This window comes from Choloepus didactylus, chromosome 17 (assembly GCF_015220235.1).
Source record: "Choloepus didactylus isolate mChoDid1 chromosome 17, mChoDid1.pri, whole genome shotgun sequence".
In the NCBI taxonomy this organism is placed as follows: Eukaryota; Metazoa; Chordata; class Mammalia; order Pilosa; family Megalonychidae; genus Choloepus; species Choloepus didactylus.
In genome coordinates this window covers 28,500,241-28,515,206 of record NC_051323.1, presented here as the reverse complement: position 1 = coordinate 28,515,206, position 14,966 = coordinate 28,500,241, and the positions used below count along the sequence as shown (strand labels likewise).

At 37.7% G+C, this 14,966-nt stretch overlaps 1 protein-coding gene across 6 annotated transcripts in view; it reads right to left on the bottom strand.

The window, feature by feature from the left end:
- Positions 1-14,966, bottom strand: part of LOC119512040 (WD repeat containing planar cell polarity effector) — a 521,497-nt gene that overhangs the window by 253,388 nt on the left and 253,143 nt on the right. For all 6 annotated transcript variants that reach the window (XR_005212317.1, XR_005212316.1, XM_037806597.1 and 3 more), the window contains one exon: positions 10,770-11,379. Coding sequence is in view for 4 of the 6 variants with exons in the window: in XM_037806597.1 (XP_037662525.1) it covers positions 10,770-11,379 (610 nt within the window). In the remaining 2 variants the exon portion in view is untranslated. The remainder of the gene's footprint in view (positions 1-10,769; positions 11,380-14,966) is intronic.

Here is a 14,966-nt window from a genome sequence, read left to right as displayed (position 1 = left end):
TTTGTTGAGGTCTTCTATTTCTTTTTGAGTCGGTATAGGTATTTATGTTTCTTGGAATTTGCCATTTTATCTAGGTTATCTAATTTATTGGCATGCAGTTTGTCATAGTATCCTTTTATAGTCATTTTTAATGCTGTGGGGTCAATGGTAATGTGTCTCTTTTCATTTCTGATTTCAGTAATTTTTGTCCCCTCTCATTTTCTTTGCCAGTCTACTTAAAGGTTTGTTGGTTTTATTGATCTTTTTAAAGAACCAACTTTCAGTTTTGTTGATTCTCTCTATTGTGTTTTATTCTCTATTTCAATTATCTCCACTCTAATCTTTCTTATTTCCTTCCTTTTGCTTGCTTTGGGTTTAGTTTGCTCTTATTTTCTAGATCCTCCAGTTGTGAGGTTAGGTCTCTGATTTGAGATCTTTCTTCATTTTTAATGTAAGCATTTAAAGCTATAAATTAGAGCACTGCCTTTGCTGCATCCCATATGTTTTGATGTTTTGTGTTTCATTTTCATTTGCCTCAAGGTATTTCCTAATATCCTTTGTGGTTTCTTCTTTGACTTGTTGGATGTGTATTTGCACATATTTGTGAGTTTCCCATTTTTCTCTGGGTTATTGATTTGTAGCTTCATTTCATTGTATTGGAGAAGATACATTGTACAAGTTCAATATTTTTTAATTTATTGAGACTTTTTATTACCTAGCATATGGTCTATCCTGGAGAATGATCCATGTGCTCTAGAGAAAAATGTGCATTTTGCAGTTGTTGGGTGACATGTTCTATATATGTCTGTTAGGTCTAGCCAGTTAAGACTATCATTCAAGTTTTCTATTTCCTTATTGATCTTCTGTCTAGATGCACTACCCATTATTGAAAGCGGTACATTGAAATTTCCTACTTTTAACACAGGACCATTCCTCCCTTCAAATCTGTCAGTGTTTGTGTCAAGTATTTTGGGGTTCTTCCATTAGGGGCACATATATTTATAATTGCTATGCCTTCTTGTTGAACTGACATCTTTATCAGTATACAATGACCTTCTTTGTCTCTCACAGTGGTTTTTTACTTAAAATCTACTTTACCTATTTTTCTTTTGGCTACTACTTTTTGTTTTCCATAACATTTTCTGATTCTTTTCCGTTCAACCTTCCTGTGTCTTTGAATTTAAGATGAGTCTCTTGTAAACAGCATAAAGTTGGTTCATGTTCTTAATCCACTCTCCCAATCTGCCTTTGCTTGGAGAATTCAATCTATTTACATGTAAAGTAATTAGTAATAATGTGGTATTTTCTTCTGCCATTTTGCTATTTGGTCTTTGTAAGTAATACATTTTTTGTTCCTCAATTCTTCCATTAATGCCTACTTTCACATTTATTTGATTTTTTGTATTGTACCAATTTGAGGTCCTTCTGATTTCTTTCTGAATACATTTTTTTTCTTGTATTTTCTTTGCAATTACCATGGGGCTAAAATTCAACCACCATAAATCTATAACAGTAATATTTGATTTCATTGCAACTAATGTTCAACAGCATATACATGCACTGTTCTTGTACCCCTCCACCACCTTTTTCTGTGTGTGTGCTTTTTATAAATTATACTTTTGTAAATTATATGTCCAAAACATTGCATTTTAGCACCCATAGGAGGTAAGAAATGGAGTTATATACCAAAAAAATACAGTACAATAGTACTGGTACATGTAATTACCCACATGGTTGCTTTTATCAGAGGTCTCTATTTCTTCATTCTGCTTTGATTCACTGTCTAGTATCCTTCCTTTCAGTCTGAAGAAATCCCTTTACCATTGCTCATGGGGCAGGTCTAGTGGTGTTAAACTTCCTCAGCTTCTGTTTTTCATGGAATGTCTTAAACTCTCCCTCATTTTTGAAAGAAAGTCTTGATAGATATAAAATGCTTGGTTGGCAATTGTTTTCTTTCAGCACTTTAAATACTTCATACCACTGTGTTGTTGCCCTCCATGGTTTCTGATGAGAAATCAACTTAATCTTATTGGGACTCCCTGGTACATAACTCATTGCTTTTCTCTTGCAGCTTTCAGTTATCTCTCCCTGCCCTTGGTATTTGACACTTTGACTTCTGTGTGTCTGGGCATGGTTCTCTTTTGAGTTTGTCATATTTGGGGTTCACTGTGATTTCTGAAGTACATGTTCATGTGTTTTGTTAAATTTGGAAAATTTTTTGGAATTATTTCTTTGAATAGTCCATCTGCCTCTTTCTTTCTTTCTTCTCCTTCTGGAATTCCCATATTGCAGAATTTGTACGTGTTCTAGTTTGCTAATGCTGCCTTTTCGCAAAATACCAGAAATGGATTGGCTTTTATAAAGGGGGTTTATTTGGTTACAAAGTTACAGTCTTAAGACCATAAAGTGTCCAAGGTAAATCATCAACAATCAGGTACCTTCACTGGAGGATGGCCAATGGGTTACAAAGTTACAGTCTTAAGACCATAAAGTGTCCAAGGTAAGTCATCAACAATTGGGTACCTTCACTGGAGGATGGCCAATGGTGTCTGGAAAACCTCTGTTACTGGGAAGGCACATGGCTGGTATCTGCTTCAGAGTTCTGGTTTCAAAATGGCTTTCTCCCAGGATGTTCCTCTCTAGGCTACAGTTCCTCAAAAATGTCACTCTCAGTTGCTCTTGGAGCATTTTTCCTCTCTCAGTTTCTCTGGAGCAAAAGTCTGCTTTCAACGGCCGTCTTCAAACTGTCTCTCATCTGCAGCTCCTCTCTTCCCAGCTCCTGTGTGTTCTTCAAAGTGTCCCTCTTGGCTGTAGCAAGCTCGCTCCTTCTGTCTGAGCTTATATAGTGCTACAATAAACTAATCAAGGTCCATGCTGAATGGGCAGGGCCACACCCCTACATAAACTATCCAATCAGAATCATCACCCACAGTTAGGTGGGGCGCATCTCCATGGAAACACTCAAAGAATTACAATCTAATCAACACTGATACTTCTGCCCACACAAGATTACATCAAAGATAATAGCATTTTGGGGGACATAATACATTCAAACTGGCACAGTATGCTTAATTGTGTTCCATGTGTCTCTTAGGCTCTGTTCACTTTTTATAATTCTTTTTACTTTCTGTTCCTCAGCCTGAATCATCTCAATTGTACTGTCATCAGGTTAACTGATTCTTTTGCCAGCTTCAAACTGCCACTGAATCCCTCTTTATTGGTCTTCAACTCCACTATTTCAGATTGAAAAAAATTCTTTTGAAATTTTCTCTTTGTTGAGATGCTCATATTGTTCATTTATCATTTTCCTGATATCTTTTAGTTCTTGCTTCATTAATTTCCTTTATCTCCTAACACTCTTAACTCCTGTTTTTAGTCTTCTTTGTTCCTGTGTTCAAAGTCTGACCTTACTGTTCACAGTTTCTTAATTTGTATCCTTTTCCTTTGGATGTGTCATCATTTCCTGTTTCTTCATTTCTCTTGTTATCTTTTGTTGTACTCGGTCCCTGTTAATAATTTGAAGTGTTAACTTTGGGATTTAGTCCCTGAGCACTCTGTTCCTTAAGTTTGTATCAAACTAATGATATGACAGAGATTTCCTTGAGTGCCAGGAGGTAACAAAAATGAAGGAAGGAAGGAAGGAAGGAAGGAAGGAAGGGAGGGAGGAAGGAAGGGAGGGAGGGAGGGAGGGAGGAAGGAAGGAAGGAAGGCCTTTCAACTCAAAAAAATAACTTTCAAAGCCTTTGCACCTTGGCTCTGTGTTGGCTGATGGTTTCTTTCAGAGCCTAGTCCTCCTATAAGATCAGCCCAAGGCAAAAGTCCATCTCTTCTGAGTCTGCACCTTTCCTGGGTTTGTGCTCCCTTGTGACCTTAGGAATTCCACCATTTACAGGAATCCAAATGCCCCCTCCACTCCCTACGAGATAGACTTTCCCTCCTCCCTGGTATTTGTATATCTTAAAGCCTGTAATCTTTTGCCTTGTCTTAACTTTTTCTTAGACTGCACCAGCTGCCTGCAAGCTGCTGCTGCCTACACAGCAAATTCTGGGAGAGCCAGCCAGAGCTGAGTTCCAGGGTCCCGTCTCTCAGGCTGTCACCCAAGTGTTTGGCACCAGTATGCATGTTGGGGTTACTCTGCTCCCTTCTAGACAGGTCCAGGACCCAGAATAGGAGCACAGGATGGTGCCACAATTCCTGGGAGGCAGTGAGTGAAGTGCTAACCAGGGTGCCATAAACTTCTCCTACCATTTTTAAAGCTGCTTTTTCTTGATTCAGCACTCGCCCAATTACTACAACTTTTAACTATTTTCTAGAGTTCTAAGGAAGATAACTCTGCCAGTTTTTGCAGTTGTACAAAGATTTTGTGGGAGAACATTGCCTTGGCACATCTTAATGCTGCCACCTTGGTTGACCAGAAGTCCTCTGGGGTCCAGTTTTAAAATGACTGGACATCTAATAAAATCTAATAAAGTATCTGACATTTCTTTCCAGAGAAAGTTACTATCAATTTCCACTTGGATAAAGTATAATGCTGAAATGACTCATTCAAAATAACTCTTTTGAAGAAAACTTATTGCTTACAAAACTTCTAAGAGAAAAATCATACTACTTGTGTTTTATCTCATACACACACACCTCTCCTGTGATTTTCAAAATTCCAAGAGAGGGAGAATGTTAGCTTTAGGTGTCATTTTTTTTTTTTTAAACAACACACATTTATTATCTCATAGTTCCTGTGGGTCAGGAATCTGGGAATGGCTTAGCTGGGTTCTCTCTTCAAGGTCTCTAAGAGGCTGCAGTCAAGGTGTTGGCTGGGCTGCAGGCAGGTGATGGCCCAGGTGGGGAAGGATCCACTTCCAAGATCACGTGGTGATTGGCAGGATTTGGTTCTTTGTGGGTTGTTGAATTGAGGACCTTAGTTACTTGCTGGTTGTTGGCTTGAGACTGTTCTCAATTTCTTGCCCCATGGGCCTCTCCAACACAGCAGCTTGATTGCTAGTACTGTTCAAGTGGCTTATGGTTTCAGAGGCTAGAAGGCTCACTTCATCCTGGTGTCAGTAGCATTCTGTCAATCCTTAGGTTCCTTGGCTTTCCTGTCACGCAGCAATGTCTTCTTTCTCTTCTTGGTTCTGTTGACTTCCGGCTTCTCCCCATGGCTTTCTCTCTTTTTTATTTTTATTTTTTTTAATTGAATTTTGTTGATATATATTCACATACTATGCAGTCATACAAGTACCATTATATAGTTGTGTATTCATCACCAAAATTAATTTTTGAACATTTTCACCACCACACACACACACAAATAATAAGAATAAAAATTAAAGTAAAAAAGAACAAGTAAAGTAAAAAAAAAAAAAAAAAACACTGGGTGCTTTTTTTTTGCCCCCATTTTTCTACTCATCCATCCATACACTGGACAAAGGGGAGGTGTCTGTTTTTTTACATTATCACTGAAACATTTACCCTTTTTCCAACTTCAGAAGGGTGAACCTGGTAAGATTTACCTTTTCTTTCAGCAATTTCAGTATTTGCTTTATGATCCATCATAGATTAGGAGAGAAAAAGAAACTTTCCCAAGTCCTGTTCTTTCCACTTTCCATACCCATCTCCAGGAGATAACTTTTAATACAAAGTCTAAACTCTCTTGTATTTCCAGTAAAAAATAAATCATATTCATAAGAATTGGTATGAAAATGTTGACAGCAAAAATTAAAACCCTTAGTATCTGTGTGACACCTGAAACTCAGAGCTAGAGCTCAGCAGTTAACGTCAGTATTAGTACATACAGCAATTGTAAAAAAAAAAAAAATGCTGAGAAAGAGTTGAGACTTCAATTAGAGATATGAATGCAGCAGATCTGGTTAAGACTAGGGCAATTTGGGCCAAAGGGTAAAGGACCATACTGTGTGTTAAAACTTCAACTTCCATGTGAGACCAAGGGAAGAGATGTTTATTTGGTTCAGGATCTATATTTTCTAAACAATATAACTTCTACAGTCAGTTTGTTCAAACACCATAATGACATGGAACTTTGAATAGGAAGTGAGATCTGGTGGGTTTGTATAGGTTAGAGTGAAATAGCAACGCATCCCAAAGTAATCTGGGCAGAGAATAAAAGTATATATGCAGGGCCCCCCTGAGGAGCTGGGGGAAAATACAGAGGTTTTGGGCTTCCTCACCTGGACTGTTGCTGATGTTCTCACATTGAGGACTGATGGTTTGGTATGCTGGGCCCTCTATCTTGCGGCTTGCCCTTATGACGCTTGTTACTGCAAAGGAGAGACTAAACCTGCTTATAATTGTGCCTGAGAGTCTCCCCCTGAATACTTCTTTGTTGCACAGATGTGGCCCTCTCTCTCTAGCTAAGCCAACTTGGCAGGTGATCTTACTGCCCTCCCCCCTGCACAGGACCTGACTCCAGGGGTCTAAATCTCCCTGGCAATGCAGAATATGGGGATGAATCTGGACCTGGCATCATGGGATTGAGAACATCTTTTTGACCAAAAGGGGGATGCAAAATGAAACAGAATAAAGTTTCACTGGCTGAGAGATTTCAAATGGAGTCTAGAGGTCACTCTGGTGGACATTTTTACCTACTACATAGGTAACACTTTTTAGGTTTTAACATATTGGAATAGTTACAAGTAAATACCTGAAACTATCAAACTGCAACTCAGTAACCTTGACTCTTGAAGATGATTGTATAAAAATGTAGCTTAAAATGGGTGACAGTGTGTGCTGGTTTGGATGTATTATGTCCCCCAAAATGCCATGTTCTTTGATGCAATCTTGTGGAGGCAGATTTATTTAATGTTGATTAGATTGGAATCCTCTGATTGAGTGTTTCCATGGAGATGTGACTTAATCAACTGTGAGTGAAACATGTGATTGGATAATTTCCATGGAGGTATTACCCCGCCCATTCAGGGTGGGTGTTAATTAGATCACTGGAGTACTTTAAAAAGAGCCACAAAGGCCCAGACACTTGCTACAGGCCAGAGGGATGCTTTGAAGAATGCACAGGAGCTGAGAGAGGAGCTGAAGTTTACAGAGACCTTTTGGAGACGGCCTTTGAAAGCAGACTTTTGCTCTGAAGAAGCTAAAAGATGACAACTGAGCAACTGAGAGTGACATTTTGGAGAGAAGCTGAAGCCTAGAGAGGAACATCCTGGGAGAAAGCCATTTTGAAACCAGAACTCCGGAGCAGATGCTAGCCACATGCCTTCCCAGCTAACAGATGTTTTCCAGAAGCCAATGGCCACCCTCCAGTAAAGGTACCCGATTGTTGATGTGCTCCCTTGGACACTTTATGGCCTTAAGACTGTAACTGTGTAACCAAATAGACACCCTTTTATAAAAACCAATCCATTTCTGGTGTTTTGCTTAATGGGAGCACTAGCAAACTGGAACACAGTGTGATTGTGAAAACCTTGTGGATCGCACTCCCTTTATCCAGTGTATGGATGGATGAGTAGAAAAATGGGGACAAGAACTAGATGAAAAATAGGGTGGGATGGGGGGGATGATTTGAGTGTTCTTTTTTACTTTTATTTTTTATTCTTACTCTGATTCTTTCTGCTGTATGGTAAATGTTCAAAAATAGATTGGGGTGATGAACACACAACTATATGATGGTACTATGAACAGCTGATGGTACGCCGTGGATAACTGTATGATATATGAATATATCTTAATAAAACTGAATTTAATTAAAAAAAAATTAAAACCCTTAGAATCCTCATATGTTCTCCCATGAATCTATTTTACACATTGAACACATATTTAGTCATAAGTATCTTACAGGCATTGTGCTAGGTGTTGGGTTTAAAGGAAAAATACTATTTTGTAGAGAAATATAAACGAGAAACCAGTCATTTCCACATGGTATTGAAAGTGCCTTGCTAGAGGTTACAAAGGCTCTATGAAGGTATGGTGGGGAACTTCTGGTAGAATTGTGGGGAGGGGAATCAGAAAAGGCTGCAGGAGTAACAGTGGTTTGGGTCTGTCTATCTGCTGATGTAGAATGGTTCCTAGAGGGCAGGATGGGGTGCACAGTAAAGGTGTAGAAGGGAACACTGTGGGATCCAGAGCTCAGGTGATGAAACTAGCCTTAGACAAGAGAAGGAAGCCTTTCCCACTGAACTGAAAGGGAAAATCCATGTACATGCAGATAAGCTGTTCATTGTTCGATTGATTGGTTGTTTGACAGAGTGGTGAGGAGTAGATGAACTTTAAAGATGAAATCCTCTGTTGAGAAAGCAGGGAGCTGATCATGTCAGTTTAAAGAGAGCAGACAGCAGTTAATGTTGGAAAACGTAGCGATGGGAATGGAAGACCTGTGATATCTCAACACAATTAGGGCCTCCTCTTTTTCAAATTAATCTGTTTTACTTACGCAGAAATACGGGACAATGACTGTTAGGTAAAGAAATTCTGAACACATATTGCTTTATATAAAACAGCACCTCTTGGCTTCACTGTGGGAGGATGACACTTCTAGCTCCCTCCTGAGGAAGACATATTCTTTGCATCATTCTTACAGTAACAATGGCAATGGCCTTCAGTGCCCCTGTGATCATGCATTTCTGCAACCATTGGTCAGGATTAAGAATGGAAGCTCTTGGTCTTGTACAGAATTTTCCTTCAATATGACACTGACAAACTCCAAAAATCTTAGCATGTCGGCACCAGACATTTATTTATGACTCCCACATTTATTTATGACTGCATTTTATATTAAACTATGATCTATCTCAGCTTCCTAAATTGTAAAGTACACCTTTCAAGTAAAATTTTCCAAAGACTCACATAACAAGCATCTGAAAAAAAAATCTCATAAATGTTTTCCAGTGGGGAAACTATGCAATCAACCACCTGTTTATATATGCAGCAACTTGAATTACACATGAAAATTCCACATGGATGCCCAGAATCAGAGATGTTTTAATTCAAGAAGTATATTAAATTTTTGGATGTATTTAGTAGCAGATCCTAAGAAAATCTGTCCTTTAAAAAGAGTTTTCTTTAAAAAAAAAAAAAAAGTTCTACAGTTCATGGAATCTACTCTTCCCAGGAAAAATGAATAATTTGAAATAAACATTAATCTTATAATATATTGAAAATGAAAAACAAATAGGGAAAAAAAAGATCCTTGGAATCTCCATATTTGGATCTTCGAAAGAGGCCGTCAGTCTGTAAATTTTCCTATCCCATAAAATGTAAGAGTCACATTGAAAATAAAATTTTAATGATAAATGTCAGTTGCAAAAGTTATTACCTTTTCATTTAAATACTTGACTTCTATTGGATAATTCTCTTCCAAGAGACCTTCTTGGAAAAAAGAGGTGACAGCCAACTCATTGCCTAATTGATTTAGGAACAGTGCCCAGGGAGACAGTCCAATTAAGTTTACAAGCTGGCAATTAGCAGGAAGCCCTCTAAATCCCTACACTGAGAGCCTGTTTACTTCAATAAGAAGGCAAATGTGCTAGAGATAGGAAGAGAAAACTGTGCTTTTTGCAAAGCTGTTGTGAGTAGGCCCTCAAGGGAAGACTGAAGAAAAGCTAGGTATATGTGGGCAGTCAGCCTTCTGTTTGACAGGTAACTGGGTAATTTAGAGGATATGTGTGTGTGTGTATGGGTGTGTGGGTGTGTTTTAACAGACATGCAAACATCAAACATCCACTTTAATTAGTGTTGTGTATGGATACATAAAACTGTTAAACACGTAGTTGGGCAAAGTAGAACTGGTTCTCTGATAATAAATGAGATCCCAAACATTTTTTTTTTCTTGGACAATATTGACATTTTGAATAGATTCAGTTGCATTTTTATTATGTGGCAACAACATAGTCTTCACATTATAGTCAATATATCTTTCAGGCTAATCAAATAATTTCCACTACATTTATACTCAACTTCAGAGACAAGTAGATCCATTTTTTTAAAAAGTAAGTTGGCAGCTATTTAACAAACAGTACAATTTTGTAAAAAACTTAAACTCTGTACCACAGAGCCAAATTCTGTAAGGCATTTTAAAATGTATTTACTCTTCTATGTTTGCAAGTAGCTAAAAAGTGCATTAATTAAAATCTGTTTTTTTTTTTTTAACCTAAATGAGGTTCTCTCAAGAATGTTCAATAATACCAAACTACCTAAAGTATATCATATCTTTCAGAATTTAGCTGATAATGCAAAATGTAAGATGATAAAAGGCAAATGAATCAAAATAATAAAATTTCATTTTAATATTTTCTGGTTGAATTGGGCTACAATGATATATTTTCATAGATATTGAAATCCATTTAAAAACAGCAAAAAATTATATAAATATGTTCCACAAATTCTAACTAAACTTTTGCTTTCTCTTCTCTTAAAACATTTGTTTTACACAATTTCAATCTGGGTAGCAACGGACACCTATAATCTAAAATAATTTTTATATAAAAATTCCTACAACATAGAATTAGATAATAAGACATAATAGCAAGAACTTTTTAAATATTCACATTCTTATTTCTGAAGGAATTATTTTGGTAGGACAGTTTATTTTGGAGAGTATCCAATTTGAAAGTTTGAGATTTTTTAATCAAGACAATGGACTAACTCATGCAATTTCCAGATTCCTCAATAACTAATTTAGAAAATCATCCACAGAACTTTCTTGAGGAAAGTATAAAAAATGTTTGAAAAATAAGCATATTTATGGAAGGCAAATAGAAGATTTGCATTCTAAGAACAGTTTTATTGCCTTAATTATAAGGTACTTACCAACTTCCTTCACTTACCTAATTTAAATAAAAGCACACCCAAAGGTCCTCTGTCAAATCTAAGGAACAGGAGATCATAAATGTCCCCACTTTCAGGCTTCTGAGAAACAAGCTGAGGAGCTATCCACTGCATTTGAACAAGACTGCTGGAAACACTGAAGGATTTACTGAACTGCAGAGACTCTCTGGGTGAGCGGTCTTCAGCCAAGAGTTGGATGTTAATAGGGGACAGAGCCATATCAAAAATTTGCAGCTCCCCTTGGTTGCTGCCAACGAGCAGAATGGCACCATTTGGATGGCAGCTTATTAATGAAGGCAAAAGTTCAGCCTGAGCTAAGAAAGTCACTCTATGGTGAGTTTCATAAAGAATTACCGAAGAATCTTCACAGCCCAGAATCAGTTTGTCTTCAGTAACATTCCTGCAGCAGCTGATGGCCTTTGATCTCAGTGGTATTCTGGTGACTGACACACACTGGATTTTGTTCCGAACACATTCATAAATGCAGCTGTCAGCCATGTGCTCTCTGTCTACACTGGTGGAGCGCTCCACTGTGAACACTTGATAAGGCTGTTTTGTGCCAAAGCAAACATCCAGTGGATCCCATTCTGTACGGATAGAACTCAAAACCTATAAGAAATATATTAAGTATATTCAGATAGACTTTGGTTTTTCTGCAGCTGTCACACATAGACCTACATGTTAGTCCAGTATCCTACTGAAGACCATCAATTACCACCTTAACATAAGCAATATATAAATATAAATAGCACATATAGCACATATATACATGTATAGCACATATAGCACAGGTGGAGAAATTAAACTAGATGATTTAAACTTTAACACTTGATTTTGGAAATTCTGCAAGAGACTTCAAAAAAAGACAAATAAGCCTCACAATAAAAACTAATAAAGTGAGCTTTTAGGGAAATAATATGGTCAACAGAATATCTTTAAAAGTTAGCTTTTTAAAAAGGATCAATGAAGTATTTTAAACCATGTAAATAAACTCTTTCCCACCCACCACCATTCCCCACTCTGAAATTATTGGTAAATTACTTACCAGAAATATATGTCTAATTAGTAGGGATGGGTAGCAAAGGAAAAAAATTAGAACCTTGTTAACAGTCTTGCAGAAATATTTTATTATCAGAAAGGATATGGAGGATTGTTAAGTAGACAAATGACCAACAGAGAGAAATAATAATGTAATGTACTGGTTTTAAAATCAGGACCTGGTAAATGATATGGTTTCTCGATACTGGTGAGATAAAATTTAAAAATCATCTTTAATGTAGAAAAGAAAAAGTGCCTTTCCTGTAAGAAACAAAATGCAGAAGAATAAAAAAATAAAACAACAGGCTATTCACTTTATCATATGTTAATACACGGAGGCCAAAACCAGAGGAGTGGTATTAAACATATTTTCTAGCACTTATTTTGTCAGAAACTTCAAAATCAGATGTAGAAACATTAAAAGGCACAAATCTATGCATGTGATAAAATTTCATAGAACTATACACACCAAAAAAAAAAGTCCATATAAGGTCTATACCTGAGTTATAAGTATCATACCAAGGTCATTTTCCTGGATCTGACAATGTACTATGGTTATATAAGATATTATCATTGGGGGAAGTTAGGGAAAGGGTACACAAAGAGAATTCACTGTACTACTTTAGCAACTTCTTGTCAGTCATGCCATTTCAAAATAAAAAGTTATTAACAAAAAAGCACATATGGCTGTGTTCAAGAAGGCTGGGTTGGGGAAAGAAAGTTATGGTGATAATGATTTTTTTTTAAAAATCCATCCTACACATCATGCCAAACTACCTTTCTAAACTAAATAGTTAACACTGTGCCTCTCCTGTTTAAGTCCCTCAGTGGCTACCCACTGACTATGAATTAAATGTTTATGCCCCTGTCTGGAATACAAGACCCTGTAGGACCCATATCCAAACCTTTCCCTCCCTCACACCCTCCTTTCTGCTCTGGTTTTTCCTTTTTGTCTAACAAATATTTGGGTGCTCTGTGACAGGCACTGCTATGGGTGCTGGGGATTTGGTGAGTAAATCTTCTCCCTTATGGAACATATACTCTAGTGGCAGAAAACAAGGCAATTAATATATTACATCAGGGATAAGTACTATGAAGAAGAGCAAAGCAAGGTAAGGGGAATGGGAAGTGGCAGGAGTTAGGGAGTATATGATATGGATAGATCAGGAAAGACCTCTCTGATGAAGGTGCCCTGAAAGAAGTGAGAAGTGAGCCATGCAAACCTGGGAGAAGGCTCCCTGATGAGGTAAGAACTCACCCAGCATGATCAAGGAACAACACAAAATCAATGTGTATAGAGAAAGGGGAGCAAGGAAGATAGTGGCAGGAAATGAGGAAGGGTGGGGAGAAGAGTGTGTAATATCTTGTCAGCCATGATACAGACTTGGATTTTTTCTCTAAGTGAGATGAGAAGCCATAAGCAAGTTTTGAGCAAAGGAGGGACATGATCTGACTTACAAATTCTAGCATTATCTCCTATAGTATCTCTTAATGTACTTTACTCTGAATTCAAACTAAAACTTGCCCTGCATTTTCATTTCCCAGCTCTAAAACTTTATTCCTGTCCTTGGCCTGAAATCCATGCACAGAGCCACATTTTCTCTTATCAACCATACTCACCTTTGAAGAACTAGTTCAAATGCTAGCCTAGCTTTCTGGATTGCTTTCAGCTGGGTGGTATCTTTCCCTCCCTTTCATCCCACCTGCATACCTTCTCCCCAACTCCAACTCAGTAATGCCTCTAACATTCTGCCTCCTATTTGCTTCTGACTTTTCAATGTTAAGCTTAAAAGAGAAACTGTCTCATGCATTTTACACTTTTTTGGATTCTGTCCAGCAGCTAGCCCAAAGTTATGCTGATGTTAGGTGTGTAATAATAACATTTTTAAAACTATGAATTGAAAAAAACACTATAATGCGGGCTAAAATACCATATTGCCAGAAAGCTTAAAGTTTTACAAAGGAACACTTAGGGTAGATAAATGAGGGGCCAGGTGATGTTGAATAGGGCCTATATTCTCTCACAGGGAAGGCCTGAAAAGAGAAGCCCATTAAGGTGGTAGTCTTGGCCTATGACAAGTTAAGCTCAAGGACCAGGGAGAAGGGTTTCAGGCTTCCTTGTTTCCAAAAATTGTGTGGCTATCTCCAATAGGCTCAGTAGTTTCAACCAGAGAAAGGAGAAGAGAAGGGAGTAAGACTATGGACTGCCCATACCCCGCCCCCAGCCTGGCATTTCACCCTCTCCCCCACTGCCAATCCCAGATAACTCTAAAATGCTAGCCAAGGTCAGGGGATCACTAGGTACTTCCCAACTAAATGTCCACCTGATTATCAATGGCTAAAATTCACTTAAGGGAGAAAAATGTCTTGCAAAGGCATAATTAAAGTGTCATAAAAGTTTAAAGATTAAATAACACTTGAGTATGCATACTAAAGTGTTTCAATAAAGATATAGCTCCACTAATAATAATAACAAGGAGGAAGAAGAGAAAGAAAAGGAACAGCAGCAGCAAATAAATAGGGTACTGTGCCATGCACTTTTAATACATTGTCTTATTTAATCTTTTCAATACGCCAAAGATAGGTATTATGATCTACATCCTAGAGATCAGGAAGATGAGAATCAGAGAGATGAAAGAAGTTGCCTTTGGTCCTAAAGATAAAAAGTGATAGAGCTGCATTTGAACAAAGATCTGTCTGACTCTAAATTCCAAGGTCTCTGCAGGGCACACTGCTTTACAAGTACAGGTATGTTTACATGAATGTTACCATAATTCCTCTGTGTGATTGGAGAGAGGGAATGAGAAGAATTGCAGGGCAATGGAAACTATAGTATGGTGAAGGGATCCCTACAGAGGGGAGAAGAGTGAGAAAGGGCTGAAGAGACAATTATGCAAATGACAATGAGGCCTGCTAACCTTGGGGTGAGAAAAAGAGACTTGTATGCTGAGCTATATTTGGTAAATGGTGAATAATAGAGGCAACTTTGCTTTATATGACCAAGGAAGTTTGGAAGAGGGGGTTTGTAATAAGCTATTTTTAAGGATGCTTCATTCTTGGATTGATTGAGCTGTACTGAAAAAAAACAGCATGCTTTGTAAATATAAATGCGAAAACATCTCTGTTCTGGTTTGCTAATGCTGCCATTATGCAGAACA